General features: G+C 35.9%; 1 protein-coding gene across 8 annotated transcripts in view; it reads right to left on the bottom strand.

Moving 5' to 3' along the window:
• Nucleotides 1-26,535, bottom strand: part of SGCZ (sarcoglycan zeta) — a 391,625-nt gene that overhangs the window by 337,899 nt on the left and 27,191 nt on the right. For 4 of the 8 annotated variants that reach the window (XM_074541468.1, XM_074541469.1, XM_074541465.1 and 1 more), the window contains exon 2: nt 6,464-6,535. The exons of the other annotated variants lie outside the window; for them this stretch is intronic. Coding sequence is in view for 2 of the 4 variants with exons in the window: in XM_074541465.1 (XP_074397566.1) it covers nt 6,464-6,535 (72 nt within the window). In the remaining 2 variants the exon portion in view is untranslated. The remainder of the gene's footprint in view (nt 1-6,463; nt 6,536-26,535) is intronic. 8 annotated transcript variants of the gene reach the window in all.

Genomic DNA, 26,535 nt, shown 5'->3' with positions numbered 1-26,535 from the left:
CATCCCATTAGGGGAATTGAGCAAGTGGATCTGTGGTGCTCAGCTGCAGGCTGGGGTTAAACCAGGACAGCATAAATAAATTCACAATGAAGGAAAATACTTGCAGAGAAAATATTTGCAGAGTATTTCACAGCACACACACAAGATAAACAGAGCAGGCCTAGAAATCAGAAAGTGACTTTCAGTCCAACAAGAAGAACATGGTCCTAAGCCCACACCATTTCATGAAAAACAGAAGTAGCTCATCAATATAATTTTGCAGACAAATTCATTAGGATCTGAGGAACAAGACAGTGCCAGTCATCTGATGCATAATGCAAATACTTGTTTCCTCACATGCAGCCATATTAGACATATCCTCTTCCTTTTAAAAGATGGGATTTTTTTCATTTACCTTGAACTACATTTTAATTGATACAAAAAAATTTTAATCTTTGGTTTGCTATGGGCATATAATCATCATACATATCTAAATCCCAGTGATACAATGACATCAAGTTTAAATAAATTACTTTACTTGAAAGGTGGAATATTTTTTATAAATGCTGTATTTAATAATATTTTTCTAATTGATTAATGTCTTACATTTATTTGTACTGAGTATTAGACAAATTTAAGACCTATAAGAGAATTAATGTTATAAGAAAATATTTCAAACTAAATGTAACAGAAGTTAAAGAAATCTAATAAAGTATCATTTGATTTTACTCTTTCCTGTATTAGTTGTTTGTCTTCTCTTTTCCTCTTGACATTTGTTTTCAGTATCATCCTTCTATCTTTTCATGTTTCTTTAGTTACCTTTTTCTTCCCTCAGTCTCTTTATTCCCTTTTATTTCTTCCTGCACTGTTCTGTCCTACTATTTTTAGCTTATTTGCTCCTGTGCCTTTTTCAACCATCATTTGGACTCAGTAAGAGAGCAAAAACTATTTCACACAAGGAAAGAGCTGCATGGAAAAGAACAATGTTTTTTCTCAGTCTTCCCTAATGAATCTGTGGCTTTTTCAAGTGAAAATACTTAAAGAAATGATTTGCTGAAATTCACTAGTGTAACAGGGAAAAGTTGCACTTATCTGACATTTAAGTAGTAATGTGTTTTAAAAATAATTCAGTCAGGCAGCACAATTATGGTGTCCACGCTCATGAAAGTGGTATTGAATTTGTAACTTATGGCAATGTGTGGTTTAGAAAAGGCAGACAGACTAGCTCTGGCTTGCTAAAGATGTTTTTATTCTTTCTTGGGCGCATATTCTTCTCAGAGTTGCAAAATCCAAAGGACATACACATGAATGCAAAAAGTTAATAAATTCCTCTTGATCATCCCTTAGATCTATCAGTTACATGTTGGGCTAAACCAGTGATACAACATTGTTATAGAAATACTACCTATGAAAAAACAGGATTAAGTTTCAAGACATATTACATATTATCATTAATTTATTACATGCCCTCATTTTTATGTACTATACAGTTTAAAATAAAAATTATTTTCATATAGAAAAAGTTTTTTAGTCCAACTCCACATTAAAAGAGAGGTTCAGAATATGTTACAAGTGCAGAAATACATCACTCCAGTTTGGATAATATTAAAAAAACCAAATGAACGTCCCCTTTATCTACTCCAAAACTCTGCTTTGAATATAACCTTTCAGCTTCATAAGAAAAAGTAATTCTGAGGAAATCAAGCATTAAATACTCCAAAAGTTTATTTTTAGTAATTATATTGTCTTTAATACCCACCAGTTTGGAAAAATTTTGGAATCCCTTTTGCATATGTACTGCATTATCAGACAGAAGAGAGTTTCTGCCCTCAATGGAGGATAGAGTACTTGGACAGAAAACATATCTGGACAGGAAATAAAGTCGGGAGAAGTACATTATCTTTGGCATATCCAAATTTAACAACTTGCAACTACCTTCAAGCAACATTGACAGTTAAGTTCCCAAATGTTCAAACATTTATTGCTTATACAATTCAGTATCAGCACATGCTTGGAGAAATGTAATACCATGCATTATTTTAAACAGGATTATTTTCCCATACCCTGGAAAAGGATATGAATTTCATGCACTTTAACACAGTGAAGTAATTATAATTTTAAAGAGCTTTTAATGCAGGTATTTCAGTATTCAATAAGGTGTGTGGGAGCTGTGGAATAACCCTTTTACATATAAGGTTTCTCTGTGAAATTGAGAAATAATGAAAAAAATCATTCCAAAGGAAATAAATGCAGGAAATATTTTCCTGTACTATTTCACCAAGAAGCTATTAGAACCTTAAGATTATTTACAAAAGAATCAACTCCCATTTTTTATCTCCGGATATTTCTGAGCTGAGTGGTGTGGTTGACATACCTGGAGAATGGGATTCCATCCAGAGGGACCTGGACAAGCATGAAAAAAGGGCATATGGGAATCTCCAGATGTTTAACAAGACCAAGCACAAGGTGTTGCACCTGAGTTGGGGCAGCCCCAGCATGAACACAGGCTGGGGATGAAAAGATCCAGAGCAGCCCTGCTGAGAGGGACTTGAGGGTGCTGTGAGAGGCTGGACATGACCCAGCCATGGGCACTCACAGCCCAGAGAGCCAAAGGTGTCCTGGCTGCATCCAGAGCCCCGTGGGCAGGAGGGGAGGGAGGGGATTCTGCCCCTCTGCTCTGCTGAGGTGCCCCCGGAGTCATGCACCCAGCTCTGAGGCCCCAGCACCAGGAAGGACACGGACCTGCTGGAGCAAGTGCAGAGAGGCCACAAAGACAGTCAAAGGGACGGAGCACCTCTGCTGTGAGGAAAGCCTGACTGATTTGGGTTTGCTCACCCTGGAGAAAAGAAGGCTCTCGGGAGACCTTACTGAGGCCTTTCAGTAGTTAAAGAGGGCTTTTACAAACATGGAAACAGACTTTTTAGAAGGCCTTGTTGCAATAGGACGTGAGGTAATGGCTTTAAACTAAAAGAAGGTAGAATCAGACTGTAAGGACGAAATTGTTTACTGTGAGGATGGAGAGGCACAGGAGCAGGTTGCCCAGAATGATGGTAGATGCTCAATCTATGGAAGCATTCAAGATCAGGTTGGACAGAACACTTAGTAACTGACTTAATTCAAGATGGCCCTGCTCATTGCAGGGAGATTGGTTTGGATTGGAAGGAATCTTTAAAGGTCATCTAATCCATTCCATGATTTCAATACACAAATTCAACATATTTCATAAATGAAATAAAAGAGAGAATTGCTTATAATGGCATGTTTAAATGCATACTCCATTTCCAGACTTCTGAGAATCATCATCAAGTCCATTTCAGTGGTAACTTAATGGAATAATTTTAATTGTGACTATACGGTATATTTCTGTGTATTAGGTAACTGAGGCCAATGTATTCAGAAACACACATGTTATATTTCTCTGAATAAACAAGTCCAAGCACCTCTCTTCCCCTTGGTGGCTTAATTCATTATTTGAGGATAAATGCACACACTACCTGGTTAAGAGTCCACTGAATCCCAACATATTCAAGCTATTGAAAATAAGAAGTCAAAAGTACTAGAAAAAAATAATTCTGGAAGAATTTATATCATAGGTCTGCTTAAAATCTGAACACACAAGGCAGTCCCCAGACAATTTTTGCTTTTGTGATCTATGGAGTAGCCAGTTACAGTACACAATATTCTAAACTCATGAGATCTGATTTCATAAAACAGCTTCTGAGTTCCAATACCAGCTCATATGAGCACATATACTACAACCTAACCAGATCAGAGAATTTGCTAAAGTATAAAACCTATTTTTTATGTTACCATAAATAGTTGCTGTTCTTCTCAACACAGTTTCAGAAAATTTCAGCTTCCTGTCACTTTTTTTCTCACAACGAAAAATTTTCTAGCTTAATTGATCTCCAAGTAATGTCTAGCTAAAACCTACTTTTCTATTTTATGTAGCTAATTTTGGAAGAATCACATGAATCATCTCGAGTACTCTCAACTGCAGGAGTATGACAGTAGCCACTCATGGTTTTGCCATGACTGAGATGCAATTGTACTCAGGACACAACAGTAGTGAGTACAATTCTTTGTCCAGCACATGATCTTGGTGATGCTGAAGCTGGTCTCTAACACAGCAGGCAGTTTGCACACACTTCCACAACTTTTCCTCTTCGATAGCTGTACCTCTGACAAAGATAACCATGGTACCACTATCATTTATTCAAACATCAAAGGACCATGCAGATTTGATTTGACATACATATTTTCCCATATTTTATTGAGGCTGATCAGCTTCAATAAAACAATTAAAGAGAGCACTGTTAGTTCTGAAATAGTTGTCCAGTTTGTCAGTCTTTCCTTAGGCAATTATGGCATTCTTTGATGCCAATTATGGCATACTATTTGTACTTCATCTGAGTATTTCAGCGGTTCCCCTCCTCAGACCTCTCTGCAGGAGGGCTATAACTGGCATCTACATCACCACTAACTGTATTGCTTCTCTTTGACCAGAAATCATAGCAATAGTAATAGCACAGTCATAGTAATTTAGAGAGCATCAAGCACACTGGTACTTAACTGTATATAACTATACACTGGTGATCTAAATGTGTACAGGGAATTTCTCCTTAAGAAGTTAGGATTATGACCCTCAGGTTAAAAAAAAAAAAAAAAAGAAAAGAAAAAAAAACAGGAAAGCAAAATTCAAACCTTACACTCCTAAGAGCTTGCCTATGATTTCAGTCAGAGGTAAGTATCAGTATTTGTACCACAAAAACAAACTTTCATCTTTAACATCCAGGAAGCATCTATTATTCAAGTTTGATTAGAGAAAAAAAAAAAATCAATATATTGCAGCCATATAAAAATGATAATGAGACATTTATTCTTTTGATATATATAATGTCAGCTTCTCAAAAGAGTAATCTTTCATTTTCCCACAGGCACACATTGGAGGGAATATTTTCTAGTTTTCATAGTCTATTTATAGATGGAATTAGTATTTTCATTTTTCTCTTCTGCAAAGAAAGGAGTATTATTCCAACAAAATGCAAACTATAGAGCTATCTTTCAGCAATAACAATGTAATAAGCAGAAGCTAAAATCTAAAGCTGCTGCAATGCTGTCAGACTGGTCACTGCAAAACCAAAGACTGCTTCTTTTGCTTGTCATGATTTAAGCCCCAATGGCAACTAAGCACCAGGCAGCACTCACTAACCCCCCCATCAAGTGTAATGGGAAAGAAAAACAGAAATAAAGCCTGTAAGTAAAAAAAAGCTTAATAGTTGCAACAAAGTAAAATAGTATAATAATAGTACACAACGGTAATAGTAATAACAATAATAAATAAAACCCAAGAAAGAAAGTGATGCACAGTGCAATTGGCTAATCACTCACTGAGCAATGCCAAAGCCCATCCCTCTTTCAGGTAACTCCCCTCTTTATACACTGGGCATGATGTTGTATGTTATGGAATATCCCTTTGGCCAGTTCAGGTCACCTGTCCTTGCTGTGCTCCCCCCTCAGCTTTCTTGTGCACATCCTCAGTGGTCGAACATGAGAGTAAAAAAAATAAAATAGTCATGGGCTTAGGGCAAATACTCCTTAGCCACAACCAAAACATCCCTGTGGTGTCAACATTATTCTCATAATGAATGCAAAATGCAACACAGTGTACCAGCCACTGTGAAGAAATGAACTCTATCCCCACCAAAACCAGGACCACTTCCTTTAACTAATTAATTAAAGCACCACAGTGCCTTCTTGCATAAACTGTTTATTTTCTTTATTCAGATAAGAGTTTCCAGTTTTAGTGGTAAATGCATCTTGTGTTAAATCTGAGCACTACTTATTAGTCAAAGACTGTTCCCAGTTGACAGAACTGTGAAAAATGCAATTATACAAAGCTGATAGATTATTTCTTTTAAGAAGCAGAAACTGTCACATTTATTCAACCTGCATGTAGAAGCCTGCACACAATTATGTCAAAATGTGAAGATATCATGAACAGAAATTGGAGGAAATATTTTCAGGTTTTTAGTGTGTCCAGATTCTGCCTATTTAAACAATATAGATTAGAAGACACTACAAAAAATAATGCATTCAAACAGAATTTATTCACTTATCTTCTTAAAAAGGACTGTAATGAAGTTTCTCTGTTTACCTGATTGTTGCTACTTTTAAGCACTGTCTTTATGGTCTCATCCCTCTCTTCCCTCAACAAAAAAGATGCTAACACATACACTGAGAAGAATAAAAAGGGAACAAGGGAAAGATGGGATGACCCACATAAAAGAAAACTAGTGAAGTTGATAAGAGCGTAAGTCTCTGCAAAATTTCCTTTTTCACTTCTACCAGGGGCAACACAAAGGAGAAAGCATGACCTTTACAAACCAAGTGACCTCATAACTGCTAAAGCTTTTTAAAAAGATACCAGCTCTCTCTTATAATGAAAGTGTCCCACAGAAAGATGAAACACTTGTCTACTCACAGGACAGAGTAGGGCTTCTTTCCAGCCACAGAGTAAACTGAACTTCCAGTCTCTGGGTTTGAAAACTTGGACCTGAAAATAGGAATGAACAGTCTCACAATGTCCCAGGAGAATATGACTTATTCTGCTGCCAGCTGACTCTCTCCTAATTGATCTCAGAAATCAGCCTTTTTGCAACTAAAAGCTAAAGAAAAATATCTTACTTACATTTTGGAAGACGCTCTAATGATGGAATCTATAAATTCATATATACATGCATATATGCAAACAGCATATATTTGAATGTAAACTAATAAATTGACATTTAAGATGGAAAATACAACATACAGGTGCATTTTTTTCTGCAATTAAAGCCATGCTAAAGCCATGCTTAACTGCTAAAAGAAATATAATGCAAAATAACTTCTGATGATTCTGAATTTGCTTTAGACATCCTAATCTTAGGTTATTAGCGGCCTGGAGGGAGGGAGTCAGACTGCTTGCTTTCTTTTCAAAGTCAAATAAATTTGGAAAGATGTAATTAATATTTGTACCAAAACCCAAGACAAATCTAGTTAAAGAGTAAAACTGCAGAAAGTTTAACCTGAAAACTAAAGACCTGAACGTGAATACTTCTGCAGCTATTAGTGTAACATTTTGTCTATTATCCATATCCGTTAGATAGAAAACATGTTAGATGCCTAACGTGTAGCTAATAGAAAGTTTAATTGCTGTCATAGAGAAGAACCCAGAGAGCAAAAAAAAAATACAAATTTTCTCCTTCGTATGAGTAAAAAGTTTCAATGCTTGCATAATGATTCCACTGTTACAGGTGGAAAATATCTAGAATGCTATTAAATGGCTCAGTTTGCCCTTTAAATAGAGGCTTTAATGTGCAATGTAGATACACGCTGGCAGATCCATGCACAGGCATGTTCTTACAGTGCCAGAGGCCTCATACAGAAGTTTCCTAAGCGACTACCTTAAAATTTTAATATAACTTTTCACTTTGGTGAGAGCCTATGACAATGAATAAACCCAAAACATGAAGTCGCTTACTGGGTGGATATGAAGCCTTACTTGTTTTTTTGGTTTTTTTTTTAAATCTATTTATTTTTGAAAGACAAAACACCAGGAGCAACATGAGAATCCAAATGAAATTCCAGCAAACTTCCATTAACTTCAACCAAGCAAGAGTTTCACATATTCATATTGACACAGGCCAGCACATAAAACCTTTGACAAAGGGTAAGCCTGCATAACCAGGCGCTTAAGAGGTGAAAGATACCATAAATAACATCAGAGCCAAATTTGCTCAGTGTGCATTTCAGAAATTAAAGTAACATTCCATCTATTGCATCTTCTGAGATGCCTGCTGAGCTTGGCACCCGAACTGAGGCATTAAAATCTATTTCAAAGCTGTTGCATGAGTATAGAGAGGATTCTCTGGAAACAGCAAGATATCATCACAGACTAGCACAGGAGGTGGAGCAAGCAACATTCATTCACAGACTTCAAAAATAGCCTCCAAAGAACAGAAAAGTATTAGCTGTCAAACTACCTATTGGCAGTGCTCTCCAGAGCAGTCAGAATCAGTCTCCCCATTTCATCCTCATTTTTTTTCCTAGGCTGGGTTCAAGACCTCACAGCTCTCTCAGTGTTCACAAGATCTCCTCACAGTTCTCTCAGTGTAGTTCAGCTTTTATAAGGAAAACTGCCACCATTTCTCTATCTCATCTGTCCCTAGTTCTGTCATATTTTTTCTTGCCATCATCCAAATTTGTCTCACAAGGCTTTTCTTTGCCCTTGACTGCCTCAGTTCCCTGAAGTTACGGGTGCATAAGAAAAAGTAAAGAAAGTAGAAGATTCATAGGGTGAATCAGACCTGAAAGTCCATGGTTTTTGCAAATTTCATAGCTAGTTTCACTTCTGGAGCTCCAAAGTACGTCAGGTACCTTCTAATGTGAAATCTGTAATCTTCTCTTCACTTGGGTTTTCTATACTATAAAGCAATAATTTACCACGAAGTGCCTTTGGCTAGGGAGCACACCACTAGAAAGTTACACTGAAATGGTGTCCTATTTCATTCTTTCTGAAATGCATTTTAATATTTGGTGGGGGGTGGGAAAGTATTTCTTAGAAGCACATTAAGATGTTTGATACTCCCAAAGTTGAAAACTGCCTGAGGAAAACACCAGTTGTGACTTTATGAGCTTTTCTATGTGGGAAACAGGTCTAAGGTAGTTTGTTTTTTGTTTTTTTTTTTTTTTTAAATAAAAACAGTAAATATTTTTAAAAGTGGCATACAGAGAAAATGCCACTATTTTCACACAGAATATTTACACACACAAAAAAGTAGGTCAGCATTAGCTTATGATTCCAGCTCAATTTCATCCTTAAACATCTGTCACTGGTAACATGGTTCTCCTTTTGTGTCCCTGTCAGACCTCTCCCACTTCAGTCTTATGGAAATAAAACCCACAAAAACCAAAAAACAAACAACAACAACAAAAAAACACCTCTTTTCCCACTCTTCAATTTAATAATTTTTCCCTTCCTGTCTACTCCAATCTCCTTGCTCACTCTCTGGTAGCCTTCATATCTCACAGCAATATTGTTTTTCCTTTCCTACACAAGGTCCCCAACAAAAGATAATGAAGGAAAATAAGTCCATTACAGATTAAGGTTGTTACCACTGTTATCCCTGAATGTCATGCTTAAGAACATTCATAATAAAGAAAGAACAAGTCTCACATCTCCACCTCACTACAACATGGGAAATAGTCTGGATTGTAATTTTTATGTATCATTTGATATGTGTATAATTTGAAGACTGATATGTTCACACATCTGTACGGCTTTGCATCATTTATTCTAAACACAACTGACTGTTCAAAATGTTTGGATTATAAGCCTAACAAAATGGACTGATTTACTTGAATGTTCTGTCCATCATCTTAAGACATGCAGTGGTTATACACCTGTTACATTGCTCCAAAAATAATTGTGTTTTCAAGAAGAAAATCTGAAAATTATACTAATTTTCTCAAAATTTTCTTTTCCTATTTCCTACAAAGCTAGTACTATTTCTAGTGAGCACTTACTACCGCTCTCTTTTTTTTTTCAAATATAATTGTGTAAATAAACAAATCATGCATTACACATGCACTAGTGATTCCCAGAAAGCTAGAAGTTTGGAAGAAATGCTTATGTCAACTTGCAACACCTGTGAAGATAAGGCACTTTCATCCTGTGCTGCAGAAATATGATTTTAAGTTAATGATTCTTCTAACTTTCATGTAATATGATGAACATATGTTATTTGTGCATTTCATAAAGGCTAGCATATTTATTTATATATCTTCCAGAGAATAAAAAAAAAATCCATTTCCTATTTTGAAATTTGGGCAACTTATCAATTCAAGTTTTTGAGAACCAAGAAAAATGAGCAAAAATAGGAAAAAACAAACAAACACCACCACCTCAAAAAAAACCAAAATCAAACAAAAATATCCCTGAAACCAGATGCAGCTATCTAAGCATTCGGTCTGTTCTTCCATTACAGATTGCTGAGGAAAGGTGACAAGAATGTTGGATGAGAGCTTAGAGTACAAACCCACATTTTTTCTCTAAATTTTGGGGATAAAACATATCACTCAAACCTCCAGAAGATTTTGAAAGAGGCTGTGTCATTGCTGCTCAGTTAATCTGCATTTCTACGTATTCATCTATATGCTCACATGTACACATACACACACACACCTTTATTCCACCTTTCTCCCATGCATTTACAACAAACAACCCCACACTGCAAATCCACCGAGAAGTACTTAAAGATAACTTCAAAGTTATATGGTTACACATTCAAGAGCCAAGAGGCAAAGTAACAGCTAAACTTTTAGATTTATTGCAGTGGCTATCTCAGTACTCATACAGATACAGCAGAACCTGTACCTTCCAGTATTTCAGAGTCAAAGAAATAATTAACTATTTCTAAATCTGCCTAATTTTTAAATCTTATTGCATTAAAATTAAGATAGTAACTAGAATAATAAAACTGAGATAATTAACAGTTTTTCAAGAAACTCCAGATCAGTGCTATCCAAGGTATCTAAAAGAACTGCATAGGGAAAGAAGATGTTTGTTCTTTCACAAATAATAATTCTATATAATTTGACTGTGATGAATGCTGGTACTGAAGTGAGTGAGATTTAAATGCTACTCTCAGCAATTAAACTAAAAACAGCTAAATAGCTGTTCTAAAGTTACTGAAGCATAACTCAAGTAAGTAATTAGGCAAGGCATAAAAATACTGCTTCAAATTTATTATATACACAGCTCACATCCAAAGAAATATGTTCTTTGGGATCCTTTTTTCCCAGCTCTCTTTCTTGGACAAGGACGAGCATAAGAAAAAATAATTATATTTTGCTGCTTTTTTCTGCAGTGATAAACCAGACTGTCAACTGCATATTGCATCACTTCTTCAGGAATCTGCAGGATTTGGGGTCCTGACTCTGCTTTTCCTTCCATCCCATCTGTTGCGGAAGTGAACGTAGAAGGGTTTCTGTTAACATTTTAAAAGACTGTTTTAAGGAGGCAGGTATCATTTTAATGAAGGAGATAGGGTGGTTTTTTATGGTTTAAGTTTTCTCCTGGCTCAACTGCATCTCATCTTTTTCCTGGTTTTATGTTAGTTAAAGTATCTTTGACACAATCAGGTTAGAAATTCTGAATATTTATGCCTATAAGCTCTATAGAGAAAAAGAGGCATGGGCTATCAAAACCAAAATATTCTACTGACAGTTCAAGATTTTCCAGCCCTGTTATGGATTTGATCAGCAACATGGTCTTTGTCTTCCAAAGGAGTAAGAATACAGAAGATGACAGTATAAAATATACAGCAAAGCTGAAGCCATGGCACAACATATTGCCATATATTCATTGGTATGACCACTACTATAAGCACATTCCAAGCATTTATCTCCTCCTGCAGCAGCTGCCTGCAGCTCTACTGACCTGGTGCCTCAGCAGCTCGGGCACATCAAATGGACCTGAGTCAAAGGAGCCTGGAAGATCTCCTCTGGATGATCTCCAAAGACCAAGGTATGGCATGGAAGAAATTTATTAAGCATAATTATTTGGCCTAAAGGAGATTTATTAAAATTCATTGTTTCCTCTGGGACAACACCAAACCAAATTTCAGTACTTACTGAGATGCTATCTTTAAATTCATTCTTTATAAAACCTCAGTGGTTTTCAGTTATTCCACAACTATTTCCTAAAGGCAAAGGGTCCTTACTGTCAAAAGAAGTAACTCAGAAGAAAACCGGTGAAAACAGGAGTTAACAAAACAACTTTCATAAAGGTATATAAATCAAGAACATTCATAAAAATTCAATTACATTTCTTAAGCTTCAGAAGAAAAGGCAGAGCACATTTTATCTGGAGCAAAAAGGGATAAAAGATACTCAGAACTGTGAAACAAAGGGGTAACATGCTAGATATTCATACTACTTTGATATAACAGTGTCAGACAGTCTAAGAGGAATAGGCATGTTATTTTCTGTAACTTTAAAAACCAAAACCTTCCTTGAGATACTTGGAAGAGAAGTGCTAAGATGAAAATGAACTGCTATTAAATATAATTTTGAGTTGTTATGCTGCTTTATGATTACTCTTGAAGACAATATTTTCCACCTGCCACCTCTGTAATCAAAGTTTTCTTTTATATTGTTAGAAACTTTTTGTGTTGTGACATTAGTCTTGCTTAGTTTTAAAAGTGGCTCCAGATGAAGCTAACTAATAGAGAGGATTGTTTTATAACTTTATAAATTTTATTAAACTGTGTGTACATCAACCTGAGACTGATTTGAAAGACTAAGGTACTGGGGTAAGCTTCTTTTAAATTTAAAATGTCAGCATCAAGTGATAGATTTTGGGGAAAAGCCTTTCCTATGTGGCAGGCACAGACAAGCAACTCTCTGTCAAGAAGCAGATGGCAGGCATACAGCTGAATGCTCTGAATATTCACCAAGATTATGACTCAAAAAGGGAAGCATGGAATAGAAAATGGGATAGAAATAACTCTTAATGCTCAGATTTGCCTCAAGACACAAAAAACAAAACAAAACAAAATAATGTAGTGGAGAAAACCACTACCTCTCCACAAATTGCTTCCAAATTGTGTTACTTCTGGGAAGTGTAGCAACTCTGAAAAATAGTCTCTCTTCTTCACTCTGTTCTTGGGACAGGCAGGATTAATCACTCAAATCTTTAAAAACTGATCAAGGAGAAAGACTAAGTAGGATTAAGAGATACTGGGAAGAACATAATTAATCCAAAGGAAATTTCTAGCTTTATTTTGAGTTTAAAAGCAAGTCAAACTAATACCATTTCTGACTGAAAGAGGGAGATATGGGGATATCCTGGTCTACATACTTTTACTATTCAAGCAGATTATCTTTCCTCCTTCATATTTCTAAACTGCATATGTCTACAAATCAGCCCTAAGAAACTCTTGAATAGAACTCAGTTTTCAGTTCTGAAGGCTGTATTTAAACAGGCACAGATAGAAAACAGAATCTTAGTCATACAACAATAATAACACAATGGCAGCATCCATCTATTTCCCCAGGGCTACAGAACTGGGAGTTGCACAGCACTTGCACTGAGCACATCCCATTGTGAATGGTTGAAGCTACAGATTGCTTATTTTAGTATGACTGGTAAATTTACAGGCATTTTTATCAGCTATGATAAAATGCTGTCATATTCAAGCATACAATATTTTCCCATATTCCTCTGGCATCTTGATTTTATTCTTACTCTGAGAGGTATTTTGGCACCTTAATCAGTACTGACTAAGAGTTACCTGTAATACGCATTTAGAAATCAGAGAATTTGTGATTCAACATCTGAAAATGCAGCTGTCATATTGTTCACTTTGGTGTCAACAAAAACAATTGCTGAATGCTCAAAACCATACACATACTTGATACAAAAGCAATAATGTGGTTCAGCTTTCCTGGTGTGTTTGTTTTGTCCACTGGATAAGAATTCAATGTGTTTTTTCATGATCAGGACAGTTTTCTATTATTTTACATTTAACATGTTAATGATAGGCTTAGAAATTTTTCATATGGAAACTTCTTTCTAAACCTAAGAACAATTTTAATTTAATCTGACAAAAAGAATTTTCTTGAGTAGCAAACTTCAGTTCAAATATAAAGTTTCTTTCTAGCAATGAAGAATATTAGATTCCAAGGAGAAGATCGCTGGACAATAGAACAGCACAAGCTCTCAGTAACAATATCCTTAGAGGTAAAAACACCTAGAGAAACACCCAAAAAATGACACTGGTTGCCCAGAGAGGATATACAATTTGTGTCCCTGGATATATTCAAAAAATCAGTGAACAAATGATGATTGGGCCAGCTTTAAGCAGGGTGTGGGACCAAGAGAGCTTCAGAGGCCCCTTGCAACCTCTAACATTCTGCACTTGCATGATTCCATTTCTGCTAACTCTATGCAAGTAATTCTCTCCAAATCACTCTATTAAGAGAAGACAGACAAAATAATTGAAGAATTGAGAAGAGAAGCACAGGAGGAATGAACTGGTTGCTCAAAGGTAATTGCTGAATTATTATCAGAACCAGAACCACCAGATAAGAAGTCCTGACAGTAAATTGGGCTGTTTGTTCAGTAGTATTTCTAGTGAGCACTTATTACTATGCTCTTGTTAGAATTGAGTCTAAAGCCAGATTGAAAGGCAAATAATGAAATTCACAGAAGCAAAGCAAGAAGCACTAAAAGGGAATAAATATAGGGAAAGACATATGGAGTAATTAAGATTCAAAGTTCTCAGATTATAGGAAATGATGATGTGTTTTGTATTAAGAGAGACAAGCAGAGAGAACAAAGCTAGTGGAAAGAGCCTGAAGTCAAATTAAGAGAGGAAACAGTATGGTACGGGTGGAAGAAGGAAACCTACCGTGAGTGCCTGAGGTGCATACGTGATGGAAGAATAAATTTATTGGAGATGGCAGTGTATAGTGACAGACTGTAAAAGAGATAAAACCAACAAAGACCTCCTTATGCACATCAGTTTTGCTGCTACCGTAGATCCCATTCATTGAATCAATATACCAAAGGGATAGTAAGAATAAACAAAATTCGTTAGAGTTGAGAGGATACAGTTTGCGCCAGTTAAAAAAACATTTACTTAACTGCATAGGTTAGAGTATGTTATTACAGCTGTAAAATAAAATTGATTCTCTGCATCTTGGAGTACCTGGACACTTGTATTGTGAATGAAGCATTTTCTACATACTTTAGAGATAATGACTCAGCTGGCTACAAAAATTCTTCTAGCCATCCCATACCTCCCAGCACCCTCTAGCAGAATTAAATGCCTATCAGTTGACAGGAGAATCTGAAAAAGTTTTAGAGAATGAGGCAAGTTACTATACCAAAAAATGATAATCTATATTTTTGAGAAAATGACAACGACCTAGGTAACCTCTTATGTGCCCATGTTTTGGATAACAGAAGTCTGATGTGTGGTATCAGTGCTTATGGCAGCCTCTGTCTACCCTCCTTATAATCATGAGGTATGCTTTTTCAACATATTCACTTCTACCAATAATAGGATTTAATTAGTGAAATTGTCTGCTCCTTCATCAGGCTCCTATAGCCTGAAGTAATTTTCTGTGTTCCTTAGTACTACATGTGACTTGAAATGAATCTCATGTGTTGTGTATTAGACCCTTCATTAAGTATGTTTCTGCTGTCCTTACAAGCTTTAAAAATGCTCATCCAGAGTCCTCAAAAAATGCAAATACTTAATTTTGCTATATTTAGCAACAGCCATTACAAGTGTGTGTGCTGGAAAAAAGACGACACTCCAGCAGAAAAAATAGTTCTCACAAGCTGAAGAAAATATATCTGTGGGACATATTAATTAATACCAGCTGTGTTCATCACATACATTATAGACCAAGGACAGAATCATGCTTACTCCAGATTCAGTCAGGAGTCCACCAATAATTAATGTCTCTGAAAACATGGAGAAAAATAAATCATGCTTTGGTTAAAACCATACTTCCTGTCCAAAATATACTAACACTTTCTATTTCTCTTGTTTCCTTCCTTGTAACGACAGAAGAACTTGAAACATTTATACCAGTTATAACTGGAATTTTTCTATTTGACATATAGTGGAACCATTTGATACCTTTCTGCCTACAAAAAGAAAGAATGCATAACCAATATTGTAAGAATCCTCTGACCATTCTTTATAATGTGTTACCGGACCTATAGACATTAATCATGAGCAATGCTCTTGGCTTTAATGCAAGAAAATTAAAAAACTAAGTGCATGATAATGGGCATCTACCTGGCACATTTAAAGGCATTAGTTTTTTGTTTGTTTTAAAGTAGGCACAAGTCCAGACCTTTATGAGTTTTCACAACTGTAAAACATTACCAATATGCACAGACATCCTCCCCACCCCCTCACACTCCTTGATTCCTCATCCTTGCCATCTCATAGAAGAGGGACACATGATATTTCATACAGCCATTTTTTGCAATTTTGGTGTGTACTCTTCAATACACAAGTTTTAATTTGGGAATGACAAACCTCATCTGATGTACTACATCACAGTCCTGCCCCCTTAAATGGAATAGACACTTAAATCAGTCATATCTTCCAGGTCTCTCGTTTCCTGAGAATGCAGGCAGCTATTTTATTTTCATTATTTTTCAGTCAGCAGTAAGAATATGACAGTCTAAATTTAAGATCATCTCAACCACAGATACTGTACAGATATGTTAATAAAAAATGCCATTTTTCTTTTTTCATTCATGCCAACCTGAACAGATATACAACACAGTCTTTGGAGGGGCAGAAATTAGAGGATTACTTTTGTAATCCATTGTAGAATATTTTTGCTTAGCAGCTTCTTTGTGAATCAAGAAGGTGATCCTGCAATCATCACAGCTCATCAAATTTCACTTAATAAGAACTCAAGAGGGCACTGGTGAGAAATACAGTGTAGAGAGAGAACTGAAATGAATTTGATGATACTGCTTTACAAATTGTATCTAGCACTATTCAATTAGTTTGATGTGTTGAGATCCCAGTGGAAAAACTAAACAAGGGAAGATTTATAGGAAAAATAGTTTTCTCTCAGCTAACACTGATCAATACAAAAAACAAACCTTCCTGTCAAAAGAATTATGTGAGATAGCTTCTCCCTTTCATTCAAACCACATCAGCTGGCCTCACAATCTTTTCCCAAAAGCCCAGACTCACACATCACGATAGCCGCAGCATTGCTATAGCAACTGGAGGGAGAGTTGCTAAAAATGTATACAATTTAATCATTCAGCAAGGCTAATTTGCAAAACAGTAGCTAATAAAAAAAACCCCAAAGAGATGCCACTGCTACACATCCCTCTACATCTTCTCAAAAGAGAGAGCACACACACATTCTCACTCGGCACTCTTCACCAACAGCAAAAAAGAGAAGCTTTAGCTGATGTAATTGTAAAAGACATTCACTTTTTGGAAACTGAATGTTGTCAATGCATGTCGGAATGATTGTTTTCTACCTCTCAAGACTCGTCAAGACACTTCACTAAAGTTTAACAAACACATATTAAAAAAAAATGTTTTTCTCAAGCCTAGGGCACCACTAAACTCTAGCCTTCGGAATGCTGCATGCGACATATGACACAATTTTACATATGTCAGAAGTCAGTCCTGGTAATTCCAGGAAAACAGTGGAGGAAAATATAGTTAGAAAGGTTCAATGCCCCTTGGAAGAGGGGCTCACTGGAGGCGAGACTTTTGCACAGTAACACATTCAGTTGAGTTGTAACTTCTCATGGGAACTTTCCCAGTTAAAGAAATATCTATTTAACTGGAAATTACTTCTGAAATAATTTAATTTTGTGTACTAAACATTATGATTTTTTTGCAACATAGGCACTTTCAAAATATTTGTTCTGCTACCAAATGTGCTTATACGAGGGAAAAGCTCAGATTAGGTTTTATTCTTCTAACATCACACAAATCCCCCACAAAATTACCATATTTTATGTCTCATTTATTAGGCATAGAAGCTAAATCATCTCAGTCTTCCTGATTTGACTCTTCAAAAGCACATTTGCTCAGTTCATGTACTAGAATTTAGGGGTCATGGTTTCAATGCTATGTGATCAATAAACATCATCTCTGTTTATCATACTCAAACACATTTTGGTTTCAAAGGCATAATTATCTGGAGTTTTAAAACTGTAGCAGTCAAATTTTTTGTATCTTGTTTTCCATGCGAAACCTCAAATACTGAATTATATTGCATCAAGAACAACATTCCATCAACTTTTTATTCTTTTTCTTTCCTCTACAAGAAATATAGAAATAGATTTTTTCTTGCCCCTAAACGCCCAGTGTCACTGTCTAAATACTTATCAAGTCTAATAGGTTGGGCTGAACTTTTAGCAGAAAATGCTTTTAATCCTTTAGGTACAAGGGTGGCTTTCTGCAGCCATCAGCTGCCGCTCTGAAAGCACTTGAAAGGTGTTGTTCTTTTTTGATAGCAGCTTGTGTGATAAATATGCCCACTGATAGCAGAAACCTGCAAGCACATCTCCCAACTGATGCCGTGCAAAACCCATAATTGCTTATTAGCACTTTGGCTCATTTCAGACAAGAGTCTCTCCAGCCTTCCCCCCGCAATCACAAGGTTTGTAGCGCAGAGTGGTTTGGGTTGAGCAAACGGACTGGAGAGCCACAAGTGCCCTCTTCTGGATATCCAATGCTACTCCAATTTATCCATGGACCAGCACTGAGGATTGATCCGTGACCAGATGTCTCACACACTCTCTGCTCAAGTGTTTTGCATTCTGTATCCCTTATCTAAATATGAAAAGACTTCTTGAATTTAAAGCTTTTTAGTGCAAGCTACACAGGCTAAAGAGCATCAGCAAATAGCTTAATAAGAAAATACCTAGCTGTGTAATTTAGGTAAGATTACTTCCCCATCATTTATGAGCAATGTCTCTGTCAATGTGTTTCTTAACTGAGTACAGAAAATGGACCTTTAATCCTATCATTTTCAAGCATCCTTTAGATTAAGAATGGTCCTCATTTTTCCTCCAAGTCTGACTTTTTTTCTCTATTTTTTAGTCTTATAATATCAATAAGGATAATCTATATATGAAGGAAAACATTACAATGTCAACACACAAACATCAGTATATCTTAAACCTAGCTATCAATCCTCAGTGAGGTAGATAAAGTCTCTCAATTCCCATCTGTGCTGGGAATTGAGGTTCACAGGTCTGAAATGCACCAAACCACATCCATAAATCACTATGTGCCTAAATAGAGAGTTAATATATTTCCTATCTATTATATTTCCTACATTTGACAATCCAGGCATACACATTCACATACATTAAAGATTACAATAAATGCTGTGCATGACAACACAACTTAGACATTCAATGATTACACAGCTACTGAAAGGAACATGGTAGACATGGGTTTGCTCTATAACCAGCAGCATGTGGAAAGATATGAACAAAACTGAAGCAAAATTGAGCAACATCTAAAGTCTGAAAGTCCACGTAAATGAACAGAAATAACAGATCATTCTTTTATTTTATTCTGATCTGCTTATGTTGGTTATACCAGTTAATGTCGCTGTCTGTAGGTGATTGGAAAACACAAAGTGTCAATGATGCCAGAAAGCAAAGAAGAACTAGCCATTGTGGATGTGGTAGCAACTGTGGAAATGCCAACCTACTTCATGAGTCAACACTAAAGAGGGGACACCAAGGCATTTGTCATCTGCCTCTTGCCTGGCTCAGAGATGGCACATCTATTTGCACACATGTGGCACCTATTGATCAGGACTTGCACACAGTTATTTTCTTGTTATCCCAACTACAGGTGTGCTTATAATAAGAAAAAAAAACCTCAATTATCTATGTCTCAAAGACTTTTCACAACCTATTCAATTATGCAGCCTCTTGGATCAAAGAGTTTCTTCATTTTTTAACCTCTCTAGATCTCTGAACTAACTTCATTGGCTTGTGCTGCTTTTTAGCACATCTTTATTTGAAGAAACTCATTAACATGCCGGCTATATAATTTGCTAATCACTAATGAAAATGTTAAATTAGATCAGACATAAAATTGATCTCTTGACATCTCAGTACACACCTCTTGTCCCTCACATCCCAGCTCAATACTGCTGGTTATCATTATCTTTTATTTACGTTAAGTCCTTTGGACAGTTTTCAGCCTCTGTGTTATTTGAGCCAATTTACAATAATTTTTCAATGAGACTTTGCAAACCACTGTTATTAATTTTAACTATCCCAAATACTTCATAAGATTTTACATACATTAAGCTTCCTATATCACTATTTTTTTGACTATTCAAAAAATAAATAGCTAAATCACCTAGCTATTTACTAGATGATTTAGAAGTTACTTTTGCCTGATATTCTTCATTCTTTCCTCATTCTATCACTCAGTAAGCTGTGAGACCTTGAAAAAGCAGCATCTGTTTCCATATACTACCAAGACTTAAAGTTAGGACTCTTGCACAGTGCTGTAATTCTTAGGGTCATGTTTTCTATCCGCAGAATATTTATCCCTTCTCAGTGGTAGCTCCTCAGTTCTCCATGACTTTCTAAGTCATTACAGGTGCTGTGGTCACCACCCTTTTATATTCTGGATGCTCAGAATATCCAATCTACGCTTTTCCCCCAACCTTCTGGTCCTATCCCCATAATATTTTTTCATCAGTTCTGATTTGCTTCCTCATTACAACCTTCCTTAGACAAACAGGCAATAGCCTTTACTTATACTGGTATATACAAAGTCCTTTCATTTCTGCTTTTTTTTTTCCCCACTGCTTTTATGCTGCTTTTAATAGGAATAGTAATAAATTTCCTTGCTTTCTACAGAAAAAAGAAACACTGGATTTATATATGCCTGCTTGAACATCTTTTTAAAATCCACTGATACCCAGCACAAATCATGTGGCACAACTCTGAATAGAAGGCTTTTGTCAGTTCCATTTGTAAAACAAAGGTTATCAACATTTCTAAAAAAGTTTCTGATTAACTAGAGCTTTTTTATAAATCTTTTAAGAAATCTTAATTGAATATCTGAGGAAAGATACATTGCTCTTATTTAACTATCTAATAATTATCAAGTAGATAACCAATACTTTGATATCAAGCTTGCATTATTTGTTATTTAGGAATTGGCCAGAGTGATTAAATTTTTGGTATGTGGAAAAAGCAATTCTGGTGCAACAAAGATCATATATCCTTAATTAAAAACTAACTATATCCAGGTCTAATTTTATTTATGAGCTTTCAGGGAATAGTATTAACTTCCTGACACTACAGAACTGATTCATCAGATAATATGCAAGAAAATTTGTAGGAAATATTCCTTTGAAAGACAAAACTCACAAAGTAATTATGTCTTTTATATATCTAGGTATCTGGCACACATTATGTCAAAAAACCTGTATCTTTTCATGGATTATAATTAGCACTTAGTAATTCATAAAATGCTACTAACTGTAGGATTTAAAACACATCAAAAAAAAAAAAATCACTGGTGAAATGCATTGTAACTACACAAGACAAGAAGAACAAAGATATTTTGTTTCCTGTATACAGCAAAAAACACCAAAACAGAGAAGAAAAAAAAGCCTGAAATGACATGATTTATTTTCAAAATAATTTTATTTGGCTAACTTTATGGTCAAGAGAAATTAATTCTTAGCTGTCCGGTGGAGAGAATTAGGACAGGTGCCCAAATGCCAGCTGCATTTCAGCTCTTGGTAAAAAACTGTCACACAGGACAGGGGACACCAAACAAGTCTGCACTCTCATGTCCAGAGCTGTACCAGGAGCTCCAGCACATGAGAATGGCAATAGACCTCTATGTATCAGAGCAGATAACAGAGGGTGAGCTCAAACTAGATGGCTTTGCTTTAGATGGCTACAGACAGGTGAAAGCAGTTTAATTCCATGTATATTACTTCATATAAGCAAAGCAGAAGATTAATTCAACATTAGTTTGAAAACAAATGCAGAAATAGTGAGAATGTAATTTTCAATGTGAAGGTCTGTAGAAACTTGCATAAAGTGTTGGGTATTGTTGCATTGAAGTCTGGTTTTAGGGTGCTTTGAGGCCAGTACAGATTTAGAAATTTAGGTTGAATTTAATGATCATTTTAAACAATCAAAAAAAATCTCTTTGAATGCTTATTTTTATTAAACAACTTTTTCTCTGGAGAGAAGCTTATAAATGAGTAGAGAAGTTACCATTAGACAGTTGGAATATAAACTTAATCTATTTACATTTCCAAATTCCTTTTTCTGTTTTTATTAAATTCTTTTTCCCCATGTGTTGCTTTCCTTATGATCACAATCTGACATGCAGCTGATTTTAACTTTAAGCTGTTTATAGTATACCAACTTTCATCTGTTATTTGCACTTCTTGTGATCTCTTTGGAGACAGGAACAAGTATTCCCATCTTTACAAGCAGGGCCATAACTATTGTGGGAGCTACCAGAATAAGTACTAATAATGACAAGAGTAATAATTTAGACAGCTCTCTCTTCTCTGCTCTATCAGAATCAGTTCACCCATACAACATTAGCACTTCACTATCATCCACCAATGATCTGCCAAAATATTTAACTTAAAAACTGACAAACGTCTTGGCTGCACACACAGTGAAGTACTGAAAAACTGGAAAGCAAGCTGTATGCTGCCTATTCATATATTCTTTATACACATACATGGAGCAGCATTATGAGCATCATCATGAGCCTAAAAGCATTTCTCACACTCAATAAGGTTTTGGCCAGGAAAATCAGTATCACATAAAAGCAGTCACCTGTATTTGCAGATACAAGATTTCAAACAAAAGACTGCATCAAAAGACCTAAAACTTGAAGTCAAAAACAAGCTAAGGAATTCTGTGAAATTGAGCATGCTAAAAGGCAAGAGATTTTCAAGTTCCTGAACGCACAGAAACAATAATCTAAACCTGTATAAAAAGTCCAGAACATAAAGTAACAAAATAAGGAACACTTCCTAGAGTCATCATTGATGTTTCTCTGATGCCACCAGCTCAACATACAGCAGGACTCCAGGTCAAACAACTTTAGCACTGGCAATTAACAGATATTCTTCTGACTTACTTTTAATACCTCTCCTGAGGGATTAAAAGTAAGTCAGAAGAATATCTTTTAAACCACCCCACTGCCCCCAAAAACCTACCTTAAAAACATGTTATCCAGAGCAGCACATGCAACTCCACATCTCAGTTGAGTTACACTCCAAAGAACAGGGGACTCAAGTTCAGACAAGGGCAACAACAAAGAAAAAAGGTTTGTAGCAACTGCCCTACAGTGAAGGATTAAGAAAGCTAAGACTCCTTAATTTGGAGACCATGACACAAAAGGAACATCACATTTACACTTCAAAATTTTCTGTATCTAGTGAATGACTGCAAAACTATTACTCACTAAATGAATAACACTAGAACCAAGAAAAACCCCAAACCCCAACCCTCACAGGACAGAGAAAAGTTAAAATACAAGAAAAATCTAACTTGCCAATGTCCCTGAAAATGCAGTTCATGGACAAGAAAAAAACAAAAAACAAAAAAACCATGCTATTCCCCAAATAGCACTTCTCCTTATTCTCAGTTGGAGAACATTAAGCTGGATGGTCAATTGCTGTGACTCAGCTGGACCTTCTTGTGCTGCAATCTGTTTTACCTTTTGTCAAGAAATTCTATTCTTTCATTAAAAGAATGAAAATGCAGTAATTAATAACAGACTGCCCAATAAGTATGCGTTTGCACTAACTAAGTAAATATACAGCACTTCAACATAAAACGTCAGAATTTACTTACTACAAGGAATAAAAACCTAACAGAAAACACCCCACCTTCCAAAGCATTTTTCCCTGAATAACCTGGAAGGATCGAAGGAATGAGTGCACCCTGTTTACTGACATAACTACACACATACAAAAAGTCAGTCACAGCTATTCCAGACTTTTATGGACATCATGTTAAGGACTGTGAAGTAACTAAAGCTGACAATGTTTTTCTTTCAAAAGAAAGAAAATCTGTGTCTATACTTGTGATATCAAACTGCAGTGCTTTCTCAAAAATAAGTATTTTCAAAGGAATAACAACTGCCAACCTAGTGAAGAGCAATATAGAAAATTATATTCAGATAAAAATTCTGGTCTCTTATCGGGGGTAAAAAACTCAAACAATCAAATTTTGTCCAAGTCATCAATATATCCCAGTTTTTCAGGTCACAAATATGTCCTTTATTGTTTTCAGCACCCACCTCTTGCTAAGGGTATCCTCTTTTGGTTCTTCTGTTAAAACCAATCAAACAAGAAAAACAATAACACCAAGGCTCTGTTAAAGAATTAAGTACTTGATGGTAAACTTTTTACTTCTTACCTATGTTGATCTCTTACAAGGTATTTTTGCTTACAGACACTAGGTTGAATCCACTTCAGCAGCGCTGGCTTTTAATTGTTGGAACTATAGAGTATAGAACCACTCACTATCTGTTTGCATCTGAAGTCATTAGAAGTGGAAATCAGAAAACTCTGTGTTAGTACCCAATCCCGCAGATTGCTGGCTGATATTGTGTTCTCTCTGGCAGTTTTATTCACTTACTGGGATCTACACGTATTCAAACTCATTAAACTATTTTAGTTCCAAGTACTAAATCTAGCAGAAGTTTCAGGTCCAGATATCTGGTAGAAATATTCAAGCTCAAGTGCTCCTTTAGAGCTAGTGAAACAAAATTCTTGCAGTCAGACCCTTGGAAAGTCAAGAGTACATAAAGAAGGAGTGCTAAAGTCAAAAAAGACAAGTGTTTTTATGACCTCTGAGAAGAAGTCTAGGAAGCCTAAAAGGACAAAGCCCAAATGTTGTGGTTTGATATGCAATTAAAACTAAGAAATGCTCATTAAATATTCATTGATTCCTAAGTGAAAGTGGTACCCTAAATTCACTAATTCTACTTGTGTGTGCATAGGAGATTTTACTTCAATCACTCAGCTATCCTGACAAATTCTGTAGGTCATGAAATCTAATGTGTAGTAATTGCACTGTGTCACAGACATAAAACCACACATTAAATACTAATTGAAATTAGGTTGAGTCAGAACATTTCTAGAAAAACAGGTTCTGTCACTGAGCTTAACACTGAAAATTGCACCCTTTCACACCAGCACACCATACTATGGAAATTAGCTTTATTTTTGATTCAAATAAGATAGCAGGTCATACAGAGAAAAACTTGGATTATACTATTTGATTCTGGAATTCCTAAATTTCAAGTGAAAAGTTAAAAGAACAAGCCATTTGAGAATGCTTTATTTAATGAGCAGTCCTATGCCACTGGTTAGAATTTGGCAGTTAAACCATCAGAAATCACTGAGCCAGCATATAATTAGGATGGAAATGCAGCTATGCATAATGCCCATAATTAGGCCTATGAAAGCTGAAACAAGCAAAACCATTAAATCAGTCAATGTTTAAATCAGATTGTCAGTCTACCTACTCACTGAATTGTTTGCACGTGGTTTCTGAGGTCCATAGGTGAACTGCAGGTCATACACACTGTGCAGGCATTTTGCAGGAAACCACGCTTTGTTGGCTCCGACTCTGATTTAAGATTTATCACCTACCATGCTCCAAGTACTGTTAAAGTGCACTGCAAAGACAGCACAGCACACTGACCAGGCTAGCAGCTTTTTGAATAAAATAGATAGCCCAAGTTTACGAAAATACAGCCAGTTAGTGCATATCATCTACTATGTATTAATGTTTTTAATGCCTTGAATGTTTTTGTAGTGAATTTGCTTTGTATATCCTTAGCAATTATCCATCATATTTCCATGCTCCAGTTTCTTTTGTGTGCTTCCTTGCTTCAGTAATAATTTTTAAGTTCAGTGATCAAAAAAGCTCACCTATGCAATTGCCCTTTTACAACAAACACATGACACTATCTCCAATGCATCTGGACAATTGCATTAGAGAAGATCTGGGAATTTTTGTCTGAAGCTTTTCTACATGCAAGAAGAAATTCCTTAAACATATCAATTTGTGCCAAAAACCACTTCCGAATTCTGGTAAAATTTTTTTTTAAAGTTATTCACAACACATTAAGGGCTTTACTTCTGCTATTTCTGCCATGGGGAAACCTGATTACTCATCAGACTTGTGAGATTTAACCACAAAGACTTGCAAAAGACTGTCCTATATACTGAAGTCCCAGGACTCTCAATTCTGACATTAACTGTATTCTTACCTACCTTTTCCTGACTAACAACACCTGAAAAGAAAATAGTTTTAAGTATATGGACTGAGTAACACACACTGAGAAACAACAAAACGCCTAAAGCCTATCTAATTTGATATTTTAAAAAAAAACTTTTTTACTGTGAGGACAGTCTCCACCTGTTGTATTTCCACCAAAACTTTGATATAAAATAAACACATTTCTTTTTTCAGACCTCTTGGGGGTGAAGGGAAACACCATTTACAGCTCAGCCATAGATGTCATCAGCACAGATACTGGAGTATGCAACATTCCACAGTTCCTGCGTTGCCCTGACAAAATTAGACCAATTCATTTGGAGGAAATCTCTTTATCTGCTTTATGCCAAAAATCAGGAGGCAGACTGTAATACTGAAATTGAAGGAGCAGGAACACAGAGTTCTTCTGACATGGTAAAAAGCACGGGAATTATGCTTGTAGCCATCCATCTGGTATTTAATCCAAGTAATCCAAGTTTATTGTTCTTTCACAGTTTTTGTACATCTACCTCTATATGTCCCTAAAAAATCTTAATACAGGACCCACTGGACATAGACAGTACTTCATTAATTTCAATGTGTTTAATATGTTTTAATATGTTACCCCTGCAGCAATGGTATTCATTTAGGAAAGATTCACTCACTTAATGCCTTCCATATTTTCTTGGCTCATAAAGAGC

Source organism: Zonotrichia albicollis, chromosome 5 (genome assembly GCF_047830755.1).
Source record: "Zonotrichia albicollis isolate bZonAlb1 chromosome 5, bZonAlb1.hap1, whole genome shotgun sequence".
Taxonomy (NCBI): domain Eukaryota; kingdom Metazoa; phylum Chordata; class Aves; order Passeriformes; family Passerellidae; genus Zonotrichia; species Zonotrichia albicollis.
This window is presented reverse-complemented; position numbering and strand designations above follow the sequence as displayed.